The sequence below is a fragment of the Phalaenopsis equestris genome, unplaced genomic scaffold (assembly GCF_001263595.1).
Source record: "Phalaenopsis equestris unplaced genomic scaffold, ASM126359v1 Scaffold000878, whole genome shotgun sequence".
Lineage (NCBI taxonomy): Eukaryota > Viridiplantae > Streptophyta > Magnoliopsida > Asparagales > Orchidaceae > Phalaenopsis > Phalaenopsis equestris.
The window spans coordinates 63,226-81,385 of NW_018165318.1; the positions used below are offsets into that span (position 1 = coordinate 63,226).

The following is an 18,160-nucleotide window of genomic DNA, read 5'->3' on the forward strand; positions in this document are numbered from 1 at the left end:
TTTCATTTAAACTATGAAAAATATGAGGTCAGTTTGATTTCATATTTTTCTAAAATTATATACATATATATACGTAAATTAAAACGTCCTTCCGAAGCGGGCGACGGGATTTCGATTCCGGCGACCGACAGCTTCTTACGGGCGACCCCCCAAACTTTCTTTTAACTTTCTTTTAGTGCCGACAGAGATGTGGTCTCCATTTTTATGGTGAAGAAGTTGAAGATGGCTACACAAAAACAATCCCAGCCTTATTCTCTGACGTGGTCGAAGAAAAAAAAAAGATATAAGTAGATTAGTAGTGCCTGGTAGAGATTTTCATTGGAGACCAACTACATAACCATGTGTGATGTAACATGGTGTCCATAGATATCTGCCACATCCTGTTGGGAAGATCTTGGTAGTATGATCCCAAGACACAGCATGACAGATTCAAGAACACTTGTTCATTCATGAAGGAGGGGAAGCACATCGTTCCCATGCCTGTTAACGATGTTGGAGGAGCATATATGCACATCAAGGAGAAGCGTGTGTTTCCTCGCGCCACCTTTATACGATTAGTATGGGAAGGCCCAGTAACAATGTCGTTAGTCATTCTAGAGGGAGTTGAGGGGGAGACGAAGCCGCTGGAGGCGATCCAGCCAGTGTTGGCCAACTTTCAAGATGTGATGATCGACAGTCTACAAGAAGGACTACCACCACTCCGAGATATCCAGCAAGTCATAGATCTTATTTCATGTTCAGTGTTACCAAACAGACCTGCTTACAAGTTGAGACGAGATGAGTACGAGTTAAAGCGAAAAGTACATGATCTCATTTTGAAAGGGTTAGTATCATCATCTTTGGTATATCAACCATTATCAAGATGGGGACACAACAAGCATATGACAATTTTACCTTTTTTTTTGTTAGATTACTATATTTTTCATTTGTGCAAATAAAAGAGACTTGTGACCACATTATTGAAAGTGCAATAACATTGAGACTAGTTCTCTAATTCTAAAAACTTTGAATACTATGTAAAGCTCTAAATGTGAGCTATTCTAATATATATGAAGCCTTTTTGCATCTTGATTAACGGAAGAAATTGAAATATTTGATACTCTGAAATGTTTGATTGATTATTGTGGAAAAATCCATAATACATTGGACATGCGATAGAAATGCAATACATACTAATCCTTGATTTTGACATATGATGGAAATAACAATCCAACATTTGCAATAAGTATTAAGATTTTGGCATATGATGGAAATAACAATGCAAAATTTGCGATAAGTATTAAAATGCATGTTATGAAAATGGAGATAGGGAAAAGTTAACTTTGTGAGATATTTGCCAATCATATTTGGGGCAAGTAGAGAAAGGTGTTTTAACAGAAGAAAACATGATATTTTTTCCACTCAGCTTGTTTTTATGGGACACAGATCCTTTATGGATGGTGAAGGAATACTAATTAAGGAGCATGCATGGTAGGGTAGCTCGAGCAGGAACACATTCAACTATTCTTAATAGAAGAAAACATAGAGCATCATTGATTGATTAATCCCTTCAAGATTTTTGGTTTGAGGTAAAGTTTGTGTAAAGCATTTATTTTGCAATATCTCGGCGTTTCAAATGTTTCATGCAGAGCAAAAGCGGAAGAAGAAAAAAGTATTATGATACTTCAAGGATCTCATTTTTCTTCAAAGTAGATGCAACCAAACCGGTTGAATCCACTTTGCCAAGTCTTTAGGTAAAACTCAATCCATAATTTAATTACTTGGCTTTGTTGCTTCCATGGTGATGGTAGCTCACATATTCATAATCAAGTAAATATCAATCCTTGGAGTAGCACTTTAAAGGTTGTGATTGCAATTCCTTCAGTATTTTCATTATGCTTCCCATCTTGTCATCGATCTCAAGGCCTAGGCATCTACTAATGGTCATCCAAAGTCCTCTTAGTGAAAAAGCTTGACCCACTTAAAATATAATAAAATCCATAATAAAATGGTGTTTAGGAAAAAAAAAGAGAGAAAAAATAACAAAAGTAGATGAGAAATTAGCATGAGAGTGAAGAGAATTGTGAAGGTTCAATAAGCTCATCCTCCAAGTTTCACTATTTAATGTAAAAATGCACATATTTTAAATACATGCAAGCAAATGGCCCTAAGCTAGTTGTGGAGATTTTCTGTGTTATCCATCATATAGTTCTAGCAATAATTTCAACATTATTTGCGCCCTAGAAATTAGAATATTCAATTCTATTTTTATGTTGGAGCAAAATACCTATGGAACAAGGATTTTGCACATCAATATTTGATGCATTAAATATGTCAACTAGCTTCAAAATATAAAAGCTATAAGCTCAAGTGATTGACAAATTTCAATAGTTCATGATTAATAAAGGTCAAGCTTCTCAATTTTCCATTAATATAAATTGTGTGAGGATGTAAAATTCAATGACGGGTTATTTTAATTATAAAAATCGTGCTTTAATCAATTAGGATTACTCATCATCTATGGTTACAAAATTTTCTTTCTGTACTGGCAAGCTGTTATTTTACTATTATTTTATTTTATTTGAGGTCACCTAACGCCAAATCTCAACATTTTGAAGGGAAATATCTTATAGGATTGGTTCTACATTAAAAAAAAAAATCTCTACTCAAAACTTACATTCTTAGAAAGATTGCATCTCCACCCTAAAGCTCCACTTTCTTCAAAATGAAAAACCAATATAAAAAATTAAGAAAGATAATTTTCAAAACCCTCATCATGGTTACATCTCGCTCACACTCCTTATAATCAATCATCCAAATTTTAATGTGTTTCTTTAGGCATAACTTTACTTTTCTCTATTTTGTTCTGGGGGGGGCTTCTTCCTTCCTCCTTTTGGTTTGTTGTAGAGAATGCCTTGATGTGATCATGAATGATCAAATTTAAAAAGTGGTGCAAATGCATGTGAACTCTTCTTCTGATTCCACAGTTCATGCTTTTGAACAAAGCCGCATAAATTCAAAGCCCTAAATAAAAAAACTATTCTTCCATCTACTAACCATTCCTTATTTTTCTCCTGTATTGTAATTGGAATTTTCTACATCTAGTTTTTTAGAGAGATGGGAGTGGTGGGTGACTGATACAGTCCTAAAAACTCTTCTACTTCAAAACTAAGAACTTGAGTAAAGTAGAAACTAAAACAAAGAGAACAGTGAAGGAGACAACATTGTTCTTAGCAAGTACCGACAGTAGGTATAGGCTAATTCATCATTGACTAAGATGGTTATTAATATTATCAACTAATGAATAATGAAATTTTGAAAAAGGTTCGTTATTGGACCATTTATTTGATTCACCAAATACATCATTATTTTAGACTCTTTGATATATATGGCGCAACCCAATCTTCTTGAAAATTTCTATTCCTAATGGAATTTATCATCTTCTTAATATTTTTTATAAATAATGAATATGATATAGAATATGAATATAAAAAAAATAAATAAATAAGAATATCAAAATAAAGAGAAAAAACATCAAAGAATGCAAAATATTAAGAGTTAAAAAAAGCTAGATGGATGGCAACTTGATTAGATATAGACTAACTGTATGAAAATCTTGTTTCACTCTTTTTCATGCATAATGCAGCTACTGAGAAAATTTTGGGTTAATTTAGGATCAATAATTACTCTATTCAACCAGGAATTGCACAATCTGTAAGACATTCTCTCCAATAAAAAAACACAAAATTAGCAGAACCCTCCACAATTCCGCAAAGTCCGCTACCTTCAATGACCAATTTTGATTGAAATTTTTAGATGCTTTGATCACAACCTACCGCTAGACAGAACATTTCAATAATCATGCCTAATGGATCCACAGTTTTCAATCTCGATAAGAAGATAGAACGCTAATATAAAGGAGGAAAAGGGAAGAATACAATCTTGAACAGGGATTGTAAAAAAAATACTGATCTAAGCAGAGTGAAACAGAATGCTACTTTTCAGGCAATTATAGTCCCAACTGTCGTCTTAAAATGCCAATCGACTTTGGTATTAAATTTCTAGCATAATTAACAGAAATAGAAAAAAACAACACAATCAGCACTCCATTTCAAGCATCACACAGATATCAAATTCCTTTCCACGAAAAGCACGAACAGTGAGCAGTTAAAAAACCAATGGAAACCCGACATTTGAGGCAGCCCATCCACTGGCTATAGAAACATGTCGATAGAGAGATAACCTTGACTAACCAAACCAAAATCCAAAAACCGCATAACCATACACAGCCAAGGGGTTTCTCCCTGGTTTCCAAAAACAAAATCTAGGGTAACATATGGGTTTCCATTAGAAAGAAACACCGTGAAAGAAAAATCCATAAAAGGCCAAAATTAGCGAAACATCGGAGAAAAGAAAAGGGGGGGAAAAGGAGGTTGATCAGAACAAACCGACTACAAGCGATCCTCCTCCCTCGGAGCCCATGTTCTGGAAGTAAGCAGCCTACAGGATTTTACTGACGACAGAAGGGGACAAAAAGGACTCACCGCACTTTCATCTGAGCGAGGGAAGTATAAGAGCGGGGTTTGCGGCGGAGATTAGAGGAGAAGAGACGAATGGCGGTGACCGCTTTAGTGGGTAACGGGATTCGGGTACTTGCCGTATCCCCCTCTCAACGAAGAAGGCGACCCCATTTCCCTGTAAGGGTGATAGTAGAAATGTAAATTACAACAATGAAGTGTTTCTCGTTACAAAGTTGTGCCTTCAGGACCAACTTAAAATAAAGAGATAATGTGTATTTTGACGGGAGACCCTAGCTCTCCAAAAACAAAACCCCTCTGGATCGGAAGCAAAGTGATCGTCGATCGATCTATAGTCGTGATTCCATCAGCGGTTGGAGCTTCTACAAATCACCTGTGACAAAATAACACATCAATTTGTTGCAGGATTGGAGAAAGAAGGTCATAGATCGTTGGCGTGGCTTGGAAGCATGGTCATGCTAGTGTCGGGCGTGACCACGCTTGGGTACAATTCAATGTCGCTACGCCTGAATCGGGAGTGGCCACAGCCGAGAACTTCCAGGAATGGCTATGTCGGGGGAACTTGGTGGTTTGGCTTTGGGCGAACCGTCGTGATCACGCCTGTTCAAGGGGCAGCACAAGTTCGGTGCACTCACATGGGCGCGCAAGGGTGTGTGTGCGCTCAGGCATACGCATTGGTGAGTATGTGCTTGCATGCTCGGGGGAGGGGGCCGGGGGGGGCGCACATGGGCATATGATCATCATAAAAAAGACAACCTTAATCCACTATAATAGAGAAAAAATCAAGATTTCAAAGGCATGTTGATCTTGGTTACAACATCTCCTAGGTAAGGCAGTTGAATACTCAAATGAACCACAAATTGGTCATTTTTATCTCAATTTGAATAAGTTTCATATTCTAGTTCGTATGTGCGTTGGTTTTTAGCTCGAATGAAGGGTTGACAAAAAGTGAGGTCAACACGACTTACTGACGTTATCACAACTATAGTGTAGCTCTCAGTTATGGTTTCTATGACTTACATATGTTATAACAACTTGTGCAGCTCCTGACTCTGATCTCTACGGCCTACGGACGTCATCATAACTCACCAGTACATCATATGTAACCAACCACAACCTACATGGCTCACAGCTTGTGCAACTATCGACTCTGGCCTCTGCGACCATTGGACGTTATCACACCTCACCACTACGACCTATGTGATCAATTATGACATATGTGGTTCATAGTTCATGTGGCTCCTGACTCCGACCTTTGTAGCTTACGGACGTCATCACAACTCATTATTACAGTTTACGTGACCAATTACTGCCTACGTGACTCACAAATCTTACAGCTTCCTGCTATGACCTCCGTGGCCAACTGATTCTTTTGAAGAAACCATCTACGACCCACCCAGTCAGTTACCACCATGGCTTTCAACTACAGCTTATGAGGCAAGCTAGTGCTACAACCACTGTCTACAACATTTATGGTGGACCACCACATTCATAGTAATTTAGTGCACCAAATTATGACTATTATAAATGATATACTATTGTACATTAATAATGATCAACATGACAAGCTGGTGCTACAACCACTGTTCACAACATTTACGGTGGACTACCACTTCATAGCAATTGACTACAACCCTTGCAGTTTGCTATCACTGAGAGCTACATTCAATATAGTAAAATTATGACTATTATGGATGAACCATTATTGTATATTTATAATGACCAACTTTTTAGCCCCATCTTCCATAATTTAAGAGAATGGTTGACCTATGTACTAATCATTCCTAGTGGATTATTTTAACTTGTCTAAACCCCTTATATTTTTTCTCATTTTTAGGTTTTTCTATGTAAAAATTAAGGTATCTCCTACTTTCAATTAATTATCAGAGTGTTTGTTGGGTTTTCGTGCAACGCTAAGATAATAATTTATTACTCTACTGTCGTAGACATTCTAACATGCATCAGTTTGACACTGTCTGTGATAAACGAAGTCCCGTTAGACATTGCCTTCAAGTTGAGACGTCGAGTCTTTGCCTTATTTTCAGATAATATACATTATTCAACTGGCGAAGGAGCCTCCATTGCACATCTTGAAGATTCTTTTTTGAATCATTCTTTGATGTGGCTGACAACATTCACTACAGTTATGAAAGATCAATCACGTCAACACCCAGTGCATGATTGTAGTGGGGTACTTTTTCCACATTCTATCTAGACACAAAATCTATGATAACGTCTCCCAACTGGGGTGGGGGTGGAACTCTTGAAATGGTGGGATAATCATCTCATATTCTCATGACATTAAGCTTCGAGAGTCGCTTCCAGGCTGAGGGACAACTTCACAAATAACTTTTCTCAACACTCCTAGCATACTGAACTTTTTCTTCAACACAATCTTAATTATAATCTTGAAATGGCGGGATAAGCATCTCATATTTCATTTAGACATTAAGCTTCGAGAGTCGCTTCCAAGCTGAGGGACAGCTTCACAAATAACTCTTCTCAGCAGTCCTAGCATACTGAAATTTTTCTTCAACTGGACAAAAAAAACTGATCTCTTGAAGATTCAATATATGTGCCGCTTTAAAAGCTTATGTGAAAAACACCCCCACCCGGGGACAACAAATTCAAAAATAATAAATAAAAAATTGTTAAATATTATGCTTGAGTATGGTTGCAACCATATATATATATATATATAGTTCATTGTGACTTACACCCTAATATCGAGAACACAACATCTCTTACACCTCATTCTAGGTTTAATCTGAGATTCATTGTGACTTACACCCCAATCTCGAGAACACAACATCTCTTACACCTCCTTCTAGGTTTAATCAATCTCAGAGAGAGTCAATTCGATCTCTTGCATCATAGAGTATAATCGTCGAGTAAAATCTTCAATAAACAGTCTTAGATAGGTCAAAAATCTTTAATAGATTCCCTTCGATCTCTTCCATAACAAGTTTGTTTGAAAACAAAATTAAAAAATAGTACGTATCAAACAAACACATTTTCTATTTTATTTCTTTTTGGAAAAAAAAAAACAGAATACAAAAAATAGTCTCAAACAAGCCTCAAGTGTTTTGGCAAAGAAAAAAAGTTAGTCAAGAAATCAGAAATAACAGGGACATTAACGTCCATGCCACCCAATTCCCATATATACACATATATAACACCTATACTTTGTTTTTTTTACATTTATACTGCCCAAATCTTTCATATCACATCAAAACCACAATTTTCACTTTCAAAAATTAAAATACACCATTTTATGCACAGGTATAGTGGTATACATACAAAAATTGAACTTTTAACTGTTAGATATGTAAATGCATGAGATTTGATTGATACATACATAAATCTTCCAACAACAAAATTGATATCCTAAAGCAATTTGCTGAAAGGAATTCAGTAATATATCCTCCCAGCTTCCTGCAATTCAAAACTAATACAAATCCACAAGCTCTACAGAAGCCATCGCGCTACCGAAGCTGATTTTTTACGACGAATCAAACTCGAAAGTCGCCTCACTAATCTGTCCAAAGCCACTTTCATCCATGGATGTTTGCATCCTTCCCTCGCTTCTGCTACACAAACTCAAAAGCACCAAAACATAATGCAATAGAAAAAGAAGAAGTTGCAGCTCCAATGTTGATATATGTTACTGACCCATCTGCGCTGCCTGGCACTCATCTCAGGCCAAATGAGTAGCTCCTCAGTTACTCTCAGTGGAAACATTAGGCTCTCCTTTATGGCCTGCGTGCTGCTTCTGTACTGCCACTTTCCAAGCCTTCGCTAAAATAGCCGTTATAAGAAATTTAGAAGGATGTTTATGGTGGGCATTTACATGCATACCACCCAATTCTTCTGTATTTATATATGTAATACCTAAATTGTGCTTTTCACATTTAACCCAAACCTTTTATATCACATTAGAAATACTGTCATTTTAACTTTTTAAAAAGCGCAATATAACTCTTCATGCATGGGTAAGGTGGAATGTATGTAAAAATTGAAATTTAAGGGTTAGATATGTAAATAAAAAAGAATTGAGTGGTATGTATGTAATTTTTTTTGCAAGAAAGGATAAAGAAGAACTTATGCACACCTCTACCTCTCCTTACACGCCAGCTTCTCTACTGCTTCGCGCAGTGATACTTGTTTCACAATCTCGTCACTTTCCCACCCACCCTACCGAAGTCGCAAGCTTTGATGTTAATGCCCACTAACAACTTTTTATGGAGAATTTCTATAATTTTAGAAGTAAGATAAAGTTTTTCTCATCATTTTTTTTGTTGGGGCATTTACATGCATACCATACAATTCTTATATATTTGCATATCTAACACATAAACTTTGATATTTATATAAATGTAAATATCAATCAGTAGGTGTTAGATATGTAAATAAATAAGAATTATGTGGTATGTATGCAAATTTCCATTCTTGGTTTGAGAGCAAAACACAAGTTTAAAGCAAATAGAGTTTCCGTTGGAGGAAAAAACTTCACTGAATTAAAAGATCATCATTAGAATTGGCCCAACAACGTGGAATCAGGTTTTATCAAATCTATTTCTTTAATTCATTTCTATTGACTGATGAAAGGTATAGATTTCTTTTTCTTTTCTTTTTTTTTTTTTTTGCAAAGCTTTTATGGACAACTTTATTTACAACGTATTTGATCTATACTATGTAGCATCATACAAATAGAATTTCTATTATTTAGAATATTTCAACATGATTTCTTTTCATTGCCATTAATATATATATATATATATATATAAAATTTATTTTTCTTAGTTTTAGAATATTCTAAAGAGTTGTTCGATTACATTTTAAGAAACTTAATTGTGTACACCAAAAATATCAGCACGAATCTCAAAGCCATTAGACGGCTCAAATGGAGGTTAAGCAAACAAAGCGTCCTATCACCCAACCATCCGTCTGGGCAGGGAAAATTCGATCGGACTCCCGTGACAAGAGACTCTAACGATGGACCAAGCCTGCGGTTCTGACTGACTAGAACACGCATAGGAGTGCCCAACCGCAGCAGACCGGTCGGTCCACAATGAACTTGACCAACCAACATGTCCGTCATGGGGCACAATCGCCACTCGGACAGTCATCTCAATCTACCGACGTCGAGCAAGACGGCAAGCCGATCACCGTCATAATTAAAATTCAAATTGTAATACAAATACGACCCGAAAACCATAAAAATAATTAATGCATTAATTACATTAAGAACGGTTTCCATATAGGGAGCAAAAATACAAATAAAGGGACACTTTACTGGACTCTTGCAACAGTAAAGTCCAGGCTTACTCTATTCTCTCTCCTCTTTATCTACTTCTCTCCTTCATCCGGCTCTAATTTTTAACGCATGATTAACAAAGGACAAATTGGGATCCAACAGTAAAATAAAGCGAAGTATTACATATTCTCGTTATTATGTATAATAGGTCTAAACTATTTAAATTAAATATATAAAATTGCAATAATTTGAATAAATTAAATAGTACCCTTCATTTCATTCCCTTTCTCACGCTTTGACAACACTAAAAATTATAAAAGCTACAATTATCTTAAATTCTATGCATTTTTTAAGGTAAATTATATGTTTTTCCGAACTCATTTCCTAAAATCAGTTAAAAGTTAAAGAAAAAATGACCAAATTAATGAGGACGTCATATAACCTACAAGCTATACAAAATTATTAAAAAAAATCTCATGACATAAGCTTTTGCAAATTACAATAAAAAAAAAACCACTCTTTTCTTCAAGAGGAATGAGAGTTTCTGATAAAAACCATTCGTGATGCAGCAAAGTGAAGGAGATGAATAAGCCTAAGGTACCAAGAATTGTTAAGCAACAGCAAAGCCAAATGCTAAATGGCCTCGCGACTTAAAGGATCGAGCCTAACAAATGTGCATTTAGTAGCCTAACGCTAACTATGTCAGTCATACGCAAGAGCCGTACCTTCAAAAATAATAAACTACAAATCCTTACTGTTTGAAGGATTCCAAAGTACCTCTTAAATACATTAGCATTCCAACAAGTTTTTTTATAACGGGTCTATCTCATTTCAATCTTCAGACGAACTGTTACAGCCAAAATTGCCTACATTACCCGAGTTCCTATTCTATACTCGTATGAGTTTTTTGAAACTTCACACCAAATTCATTGACAACTCTACCTTGCTATGCCACCAAGCTTGGCGAAGAGCTCCTCGAGGTAGAAGAAAGAAAATTTTCATCTATCAACATACGTATTGTCATTTATTAACATGTCAACCCACACCAGCAGCCTTGTCGACAATAACTTTGCTCAAGTTCCATACTACATAACATATAACCTAGTTTTAGATTTATTTCAAGTTCCATGTGCCGTTACATAGACTCCTAAGCATATAAATAAGAATGAATGCGAGAGGAAGGGAGATCCTCTCTCAATCCTGCAACCTCGAAAAACACTATAAAAATCCCAAAACTCTTCTCACTCCTTTAAGATCTCTCATGGATTGCACGAGTTCATGAATTATACGAGATTTCATGTCCAAAAAAAAAAAATCAATATCCTAAAAGGTATGGTAAACGTAGAACTCATGATCAAAATCTAGTCGAGAGATCTTCTATTTCAAGGTAAAACGAGAAACACAAATAGATTGCACTACATAGTATGTGACGCAGTAGATGGAGGAACTCATGGAACAAATGAAAAAATAGAATAGGATAAGTAAGGTGATTAGTATCCAGAACCCGTTCTATAATACATTTAAGAAGTCATACGGGATCATCCAGTTTGGTGGCATGAAGGCAAGAACAACAGAGAGACCAGCCGCTCAGAGAGGAGCCACCTCGAGTCAAGGCAATGAGAGCCCTGGATCCGCCATTTGAGAAAGTAGAGTAAGATGACGATAATGTATATTCTCGGAGAAGAGGATCCCGGAGTCCTTGGAAGATGAAGGAAAAGGAAGACAATGAAGGAGAAAATCACTAGAGAATACTTTCTCCCGAAAAATCATTAAAGCAGAAACCCCAGGACGTTCAAAATTCCCTCTTTGGACTCTTATAAAGGAAGAATTGATCCTACTGGTCATGTAACTTCTTTTGAATCAGTAGTTTATTTGCTTAAGGGTCATTTATTTTTCACAACGCTCAAGGAGTCGATTTGTGCTGGCTCAACAACTTGCTAGTATGTTATCACCTCCATTGACAAATTTAAACAAAAATTCATAATTCAGTTTGTTAGCGCTCAAAAGCCACAGAAAAACTATCAAAATTTTCTAAGAAATTGACAAGCTTCATTTGAAAGCTTACAAAGCTTTATTACCCGAATCTAGCACAAGATGTTCGACATTAAAAATCTTGAACCTTTTGTTGCTCATGCGGCACTCACACAAGGCCTATGTGAAGCCCCGTTTTGATATGTGCTTGGCTTGCAAAAGCCTAAAGCTCTAGCTGACCTCCTAAAATTGGCCAATGATCATATCTCGTCTAAAGAATATAATTCTTTGTCGAACCCCTTTGACATGGAAAGATCGAAGAAGAAAGTTCATCAAAGAGATTCTCACGAGCATCAGGGATCCAACCATAGATTCTCACAAGTAAACTAGTGAGATATCCCCAAATGATATCCTCAACCGGAGCAGTCTGATCAAAGGCTTATTGTGAAGGAGCCAGAAAGAAGTGAAGAGGCATCTCAACTCTCCATATTGGAAATCACTCCTCTTCAAGTATCCATAGCCGAAATCGTAGAGGCCATTCAAAATAAAGAATTCTTCAAGAGATCTCCATCGATGAAGACTGGAAGCTTCCAACGAAATCCCAACAAGTATAGCGTCTATCATTGCGACCATGGACATGATATATTGGATTATTGTTTTCTCCAAAACCTGATCAAAGAATTAATCCCAGCGGGGAAAATGAAAGATTTTGTTAAGCTAGAAGCCCAAACTATTAGGCAAGGAAAGGCGCTATCGAAACCGTTCTTGATGAACCAAATCCCACTACCAGCATGCATATCACCGACATCATACCCGCCATATTCAGTGGAAACAAACTTGAAGCCGCCATACATTCAAGTTTGAAGTGGGCCAAAGTGAAAGACATTCATTATGCTATCCTGGCTAGAACTACCACTTTCATCACCCACCTATAAATTTCATTTAAGCTGACTTACGCGAGGGTAGGAACCCTTTTAATAACGCCATATTCATTATCCCAGTCATCGAAAATCACCAAATCAGAAGTATTTTGGTAGATACGAGGAGCTTCATCAACATCCTATTTGAGAAAGTATTCCAGAGGATGAATATGACGAACGCAAAGCTCGCTCCTACTTTGGGACTTCTTCATGGGTTCTCAAGGGAGAGAAAAGAGATTTGTCGAGTCTATCTCCCTACCGAAAACTTGGGGAGTAGATAAACAATATACTTTCATGGTAGATTTCATAGCAGTGGATGCTTCGACCACTTACAATGACATCTTGGGTAGACCGGTCCTTAATTTGTTCAAGGCAGTAACTTCTACCTACAACATCGCCGTCAAATTCTCGGGAAAAAAAATCATCACCATTCAGAGAGACTTGTTTCAATCTCGAACGTGCTACATTCGAGCAGTTGGCAATGTGCAAAAGAATACTCTTGAACTCGACACCCATAAAAGGATCAGTTTAGAGACCACTAAACTATTACTTGTCTTTGAAGGTGAATGCGAACACACCTTTCAAACCAGCTCGAACTTACATCACGAGCAGAAGAAGCAGTTGATCTCAACTTTGAGAGATCACTACGACGTATTTGAGTAGACCGCAGATAAGATACCGGAGTTGATATCAATGTTGTTTGTTATCGACTCAATCTCAACCTTAACATCAGAGCCATCAAGCTAAAAATGAGATTCATAGCTACTAACCTGATTGAACCCATCTGACAAGAAGTTCAAAAGCCAATGAAAACCGACTTCATCCGTGAAGTTCAATATCTAAATTGACTAACAAATCTGGTGATGGTCCGCAAAGCGAATAAACAAGTGGAGGATGTACATGGAGTTCACCAACTTGAATGCAGTTTGTCCAAAGAATATTCATCCATGGATCAACTTTTTGGTAGATTCAACGGTAGGTTATACAATTATGAGCTTATTAAATACCTTCTCAGGAGATCATCAAATAAAAATGCATCCTTGAAATGCTAAAAAGACCGTTTTCATCACTAAAGAGGGAGTCTTTTGTTATAGTGTAATGTCTTTTGGCTTGAAAAATGCTGAAACTTATCAATAACTTATGGATATTATATTTTAAAAATCAAAAGTCGAGCTCTTCCAGTATTCTTGGACAATTTGTCCATGTTTGCATAGTGGATAACTAGTTCTAACTAAAACAGCCTTCTAGAGCAATCTGTTTTAGTCATCCAACTAAAGTTTAAATGGACCATTGTGCGAGCTCGTGCCTCATTTAACCTCCCATATCTACCTCTTCCCATGAGAGGCCAGGTGCAACTGCTTCCAAGGATATAACGTCAAAATCCGCGTTCTCTACCACCTTCCACGTCTTAGAGCAAGCTACAAAGGGTAATTGCTCCTCCTATATAGCTTTTCATTTTACCTATGGCATATGTTTGCAAAACTCAAGAAAATGTGAAAGATTAGATTTTTTAACACTATCCTTCTTAAGACCTCCCTGCCTCCTTAGAAGTTTTGCGAAAAGAGTCTTATCTTCCTCTTCTCCATCTACGCCAATGACGACGGCGTCATGATGGTTGAGTCAGTAACTCACTCTTCATCTTATCCAACATGTCACAAAATAACTTATCTCATGTCACAAAATAACTTATCTCAAGTCACCCATGCGGCTTTAGTGCTCTTCCTTAGCACCAAATCAACCTAACCCTAACGGCTCTTGGACTTGTAACCACACAACACTCATGAAGAAGAATAGAGAGAAATATTAGAGAATTAAAACACTTCACTAAGAAAGATTGATTACAACACTTGAATGCTTGGAACCTTAGATGGATACAAATGAAGGGGAGGGACTCCTATTTATAGTACTCTCCAAGTCTAAGAGAATATTCTAGATTACATTAGAATAATCTAGTTTCTAGATAGTTGTACACCATTCTTTTTTATATATACATAGCCCTAGATCCTTCTAGGTTATTCTTGAGTTCTTCAGGTACATTTTCCTTCTAATATTCTTTAGAATGTGGTGAAGTCTTCTAGAGTTACTTGGGTTGCTCTCCTCCTTCTAGTCTTTTCTAGAATTCTCCATCCCATATTTATCTTTTCAATTTCTTTGGAGATGGGAGAGTGCGACGCTCTCCCGAACTTAAGCCCGCAACGCGCTCATTGTGTCATTCTCTTGATACTGCTGGATCTTGTCTTTGAATTGTCATAATGTGTGTTCACGCTCCCAGCTAGCTTCGCTATCAGACAATCCTCTCCACCTGATGAGATACTCCTTGTAGTTTGGCGCCCCTCGTCGTCTGAATGCCCTGTCTAACAGTATTCCTTCAACTTCTTTATCAAAGGAGGTGATTATAGCTGTAAGCGCTCACTTTAAAATCCCTCTTAAAGGGTCTTCCAGGGCTTCAACATGACATGAAACACTGGATGTATCTTTAATTTTGGTGGAAGTCAACGCTTTATGTACCTTTCAAAATGTTTTGAATTGTTGGGGTAGAAGTTTTATAAGGACTAGATCTTATTCTTTAAACTCGATATGCTTCCACTCTTTGTCTGCCCACTTCTTCATCCTCATTTTGGCTTTGTGTAATGTTGCTCGAGCTAGCTCCCTTTTCTCACTCCAAAACTTAACAAACTTGAAGGCTGCTATACTTTTTCCTTCAAAGTTAGTTGTAAGGGAGAGGAGAGTCATAGATTGTTGTCTTATGATTATCTCGAAAGCACTCTTGTTGTTGGCTTCACTTGTTTGTAAATTGAAAGAGAATTGTGTTGCATCCAGTAATTTGGCCGAATTTTGTTGATTTGCATTTATATAGTTATGCAAATATAACTCTAAAAGGGCATTGATCCTCTCAGTTTGTTCATCACTTTAAGGAAGAAAGCTTGTCGAAAAGTTTAGCTTGGACTCTAAAATGTTGAATAGTTTGGTCCAAAATCTCACAGTGAAGCGGGATATCGAACGTTGATAATGCTTTATGGTATTCCTCATAGCTTTACCACGTTGCAGAGAAAGAGCCTTGTAGCTTCTTCGATAGTACAGTCACTGGGAGCAGTAATGAATGTTGCATACTTGTTGAACCTATCCACCACGACGAGGATGCTTCCAAATCCATCTTACTTTGGCAAACTGGAGATGAAATCCATAGAGACGCTCTCCCATGGTCTCCAAGGGATTGGTAGCGGTTCCAACAACCCCCCTGGTTGTTGAAGGATAACTTTATCTTGATAAACAAGACAAGTGCGAACATATTCTTCTATCCCATCTTTATCCTTTACCAATAGTAATTTGCTTTTAGAAGTGTTAGGGTTTGCTTCTTTCATGGATGTCCTGCACCTAAAGAGTCATAATATTTTTTGATTAGCTCATTTCTTAAGTTGTCCCATCTTGGTACATAGATGAGTCGGCCTTTAATATAGATGATATCTTCATCTATCCAAAACTTTCTAGTTTTTCCTTTTTTCGCCAGAGCGATAACACTTTGGGCATATGGATCGGAGTGACACGCCTAAAAATTACCTACTTGTTTATATACATTTTATGTTCATTTTTAATGATATTGCACTTTAAAGAAAGATATTTTACATGTTTTTGGTTCAAGGTACGAGAATTGGAGTTTTAAAGAAAATGGAGCAAAAATGTTACAATTTTGAGTCAAATTGAGCAAGGAAGAAAATTCTGACGTTACGCATTTTGATATATCTTTTTATGCTCAATCTCCTCTATATTTATCACATATTTTTGAATGAAATTACACTTTAAAGAAATGTTATTTTCATGTTTATCTTGTAGGACTTAGAACGATTTGGAGATGAAACGGGGCGAAACAACGCGAAACAAGCGTGTTGTCACTAAGGTGGTGCTTAGGCACCAGAAACGGTGCCTAGGCGCTAGTCTCTCCCAGAAAACGGTGTCTAAGGGCCAGAAACAGTTATGGACGAGTACTAGGCGCTCTAAGGAGTTTTTAAGCACCTTTTGGCACTTGGGCAGACACCTTTTGACATTTGAAATTCTTGGAACTTCCAAGAACGTCTGAAGGTCATAAATAGGATAGGAGATGCATATTTCTACATTTTCTATAGAGATTGGTGAGGGATTATGAGAGATATTTGAAAGGAATTGTATGAATTTTGCGTGGATCAGCAGAAGACTTTGTTGGAGGAATTTTCATCTTTTTTAGAGGAAAAGCTAAGTATTATATTCTTTATTATCTTATAATTGTTGTAAACACTTTTCTAATGAATTTTCTTTGATTTAAATGAAATTTTCTATTGTATTTTCTCCACGTTTAGTAATTAGTTTTTCTTACTCTTTCTCCTTGTGATGAGATTTAATCATGTGTTGGATTAGAATGGTTTGAAGATTTTATTTTATTCCAAAATTGAGATGTTATTTTCACCGGTTCTTAATTTTCTTTGTAAACTAACCATTTGTAAAGTTAAAATTTACTGTGAAACATAATGACCTATGAGTACTATGATTTCACCCAACTAGTGAGTATCACACTAAATCTTGGATGGAGGGGATGTCACGTCCGAGGGATAGTGCAAACAGATAGGGAAATAAATTTTGATGGGCGTAGAATTTATAATTTTTTATGGGCTTAAAATATATAAATAAATTAGCCAATAAAATAGAAAAGAAAAGTAAATATTTAACTCAAATAAAGTGTATTAAAGATGAAAATCAAAAAGTACTTTTCCTAAAAAGATATTCAACATAGGTAGGTAACTTATTTTAATAAATTTTTTAATGACGTTACTGAAAATATGACCAACCTTAGTGATCTTAATATCATGAATAATAATAAAACCTTTCATTTTTACCGCCGCATCCGTAAAAAAGAAGTTGAGAAGGCTTTAAAAAAAACTAAGGGTGGAAAATCTGTAGGACCAGATGATATCCCAATTGAACTGTGGAAAGATTTAGGAGATTTGGGAGTTTCCTGACTTCATAAACTCTAATATTATTTTAAAAACTAAAAAGATGTCTGAGGAGTGGAGGAAGAGTATTTTGGTCCCTATTTTTAAGAATAAAGGGGATGCACAAGAGTGTGCAAATTATAGATGAATTAAGTTGATGTGTCATACTTTAAAATTATAGGAGAGGGTAATTGAACATAGGTTAAGACACATTACAAAGATTTCTCATAATCAATTTGTATTTATGTCGGGCAGGTCTACTATGGAAGCTATACATTTATTGAGAGGTCCGATGGAGAAGTTCAGAGATAATAAAGAGAATCTACATTTAATTTTTATTGATTTAGAAAAAGCATACGATAAAGTTCCAAGAGATATTATCCTTTGGAGAGTCCTTTGGAGAGTTCTTGAGAAGAAAGGTGTTGATATGACTTATATTCAAGTAATTAAAAATATGTATAGTAGAGTTGTTACTTGTGTTAAAACTAAAGGAGGATTGACCAAATATTTTCCTATTGACCAAATATTACATCA

General features: G+C 36.4%; 2 protein-coding genes across 2 annotated transcripts in view; both read right to left on the reverse strand.

Moving 5' to 3' along the window:
• Positions 1–4,754, reverse strand: part of LOC110032101 (ubiquitin-conjugating enzyme E2 variant 1D-like) — a 17,464-nt gene extending 12,710 nt beyond the window's left edge. Inside the window, exon 1 of the mRNA XM_020735614.1 lies at positions 4,428–4,754. Coding sequence (XP_020591273.1) covers positions 4,428–4,461 — 34 coding nt within the window. The 5' untranslated portion in view covers positions 4,462–4,754. The remainder of the gene's footprint in view (positions 1–4,427) is intronic.
• Positions 4,755–7,798: 3,044 nt separating this feature from the next.
• The window catches only part of LOC110032102 (nudix hydrolase 4-like), a 26,187-nt gene continuing 15,825 nt past the window's right edge, over positions 7,799–18,160 (reverse strand). Inside the window, exons 3-5 of the mRNA XM_020735615.1 lie at positions 8,635–8,711; positions 8,190–8,310; positions 7,799–8,107 (exon numbers count right to left, since the gene is read on the reverse strand). Of these exons, the coding sequence (XP_020591274.1) occupies positions 8,072–8,107; positions 8,190–8,310; positions 8,635–8,711 (234 nt within the window). The 3' untranslated portion in view covers positions 7,799–8,071. The remainder of the gene's footprint in view (positions 8,108–8,189; positions 8,311–8,634; positions 8,712–18,160) is intronic.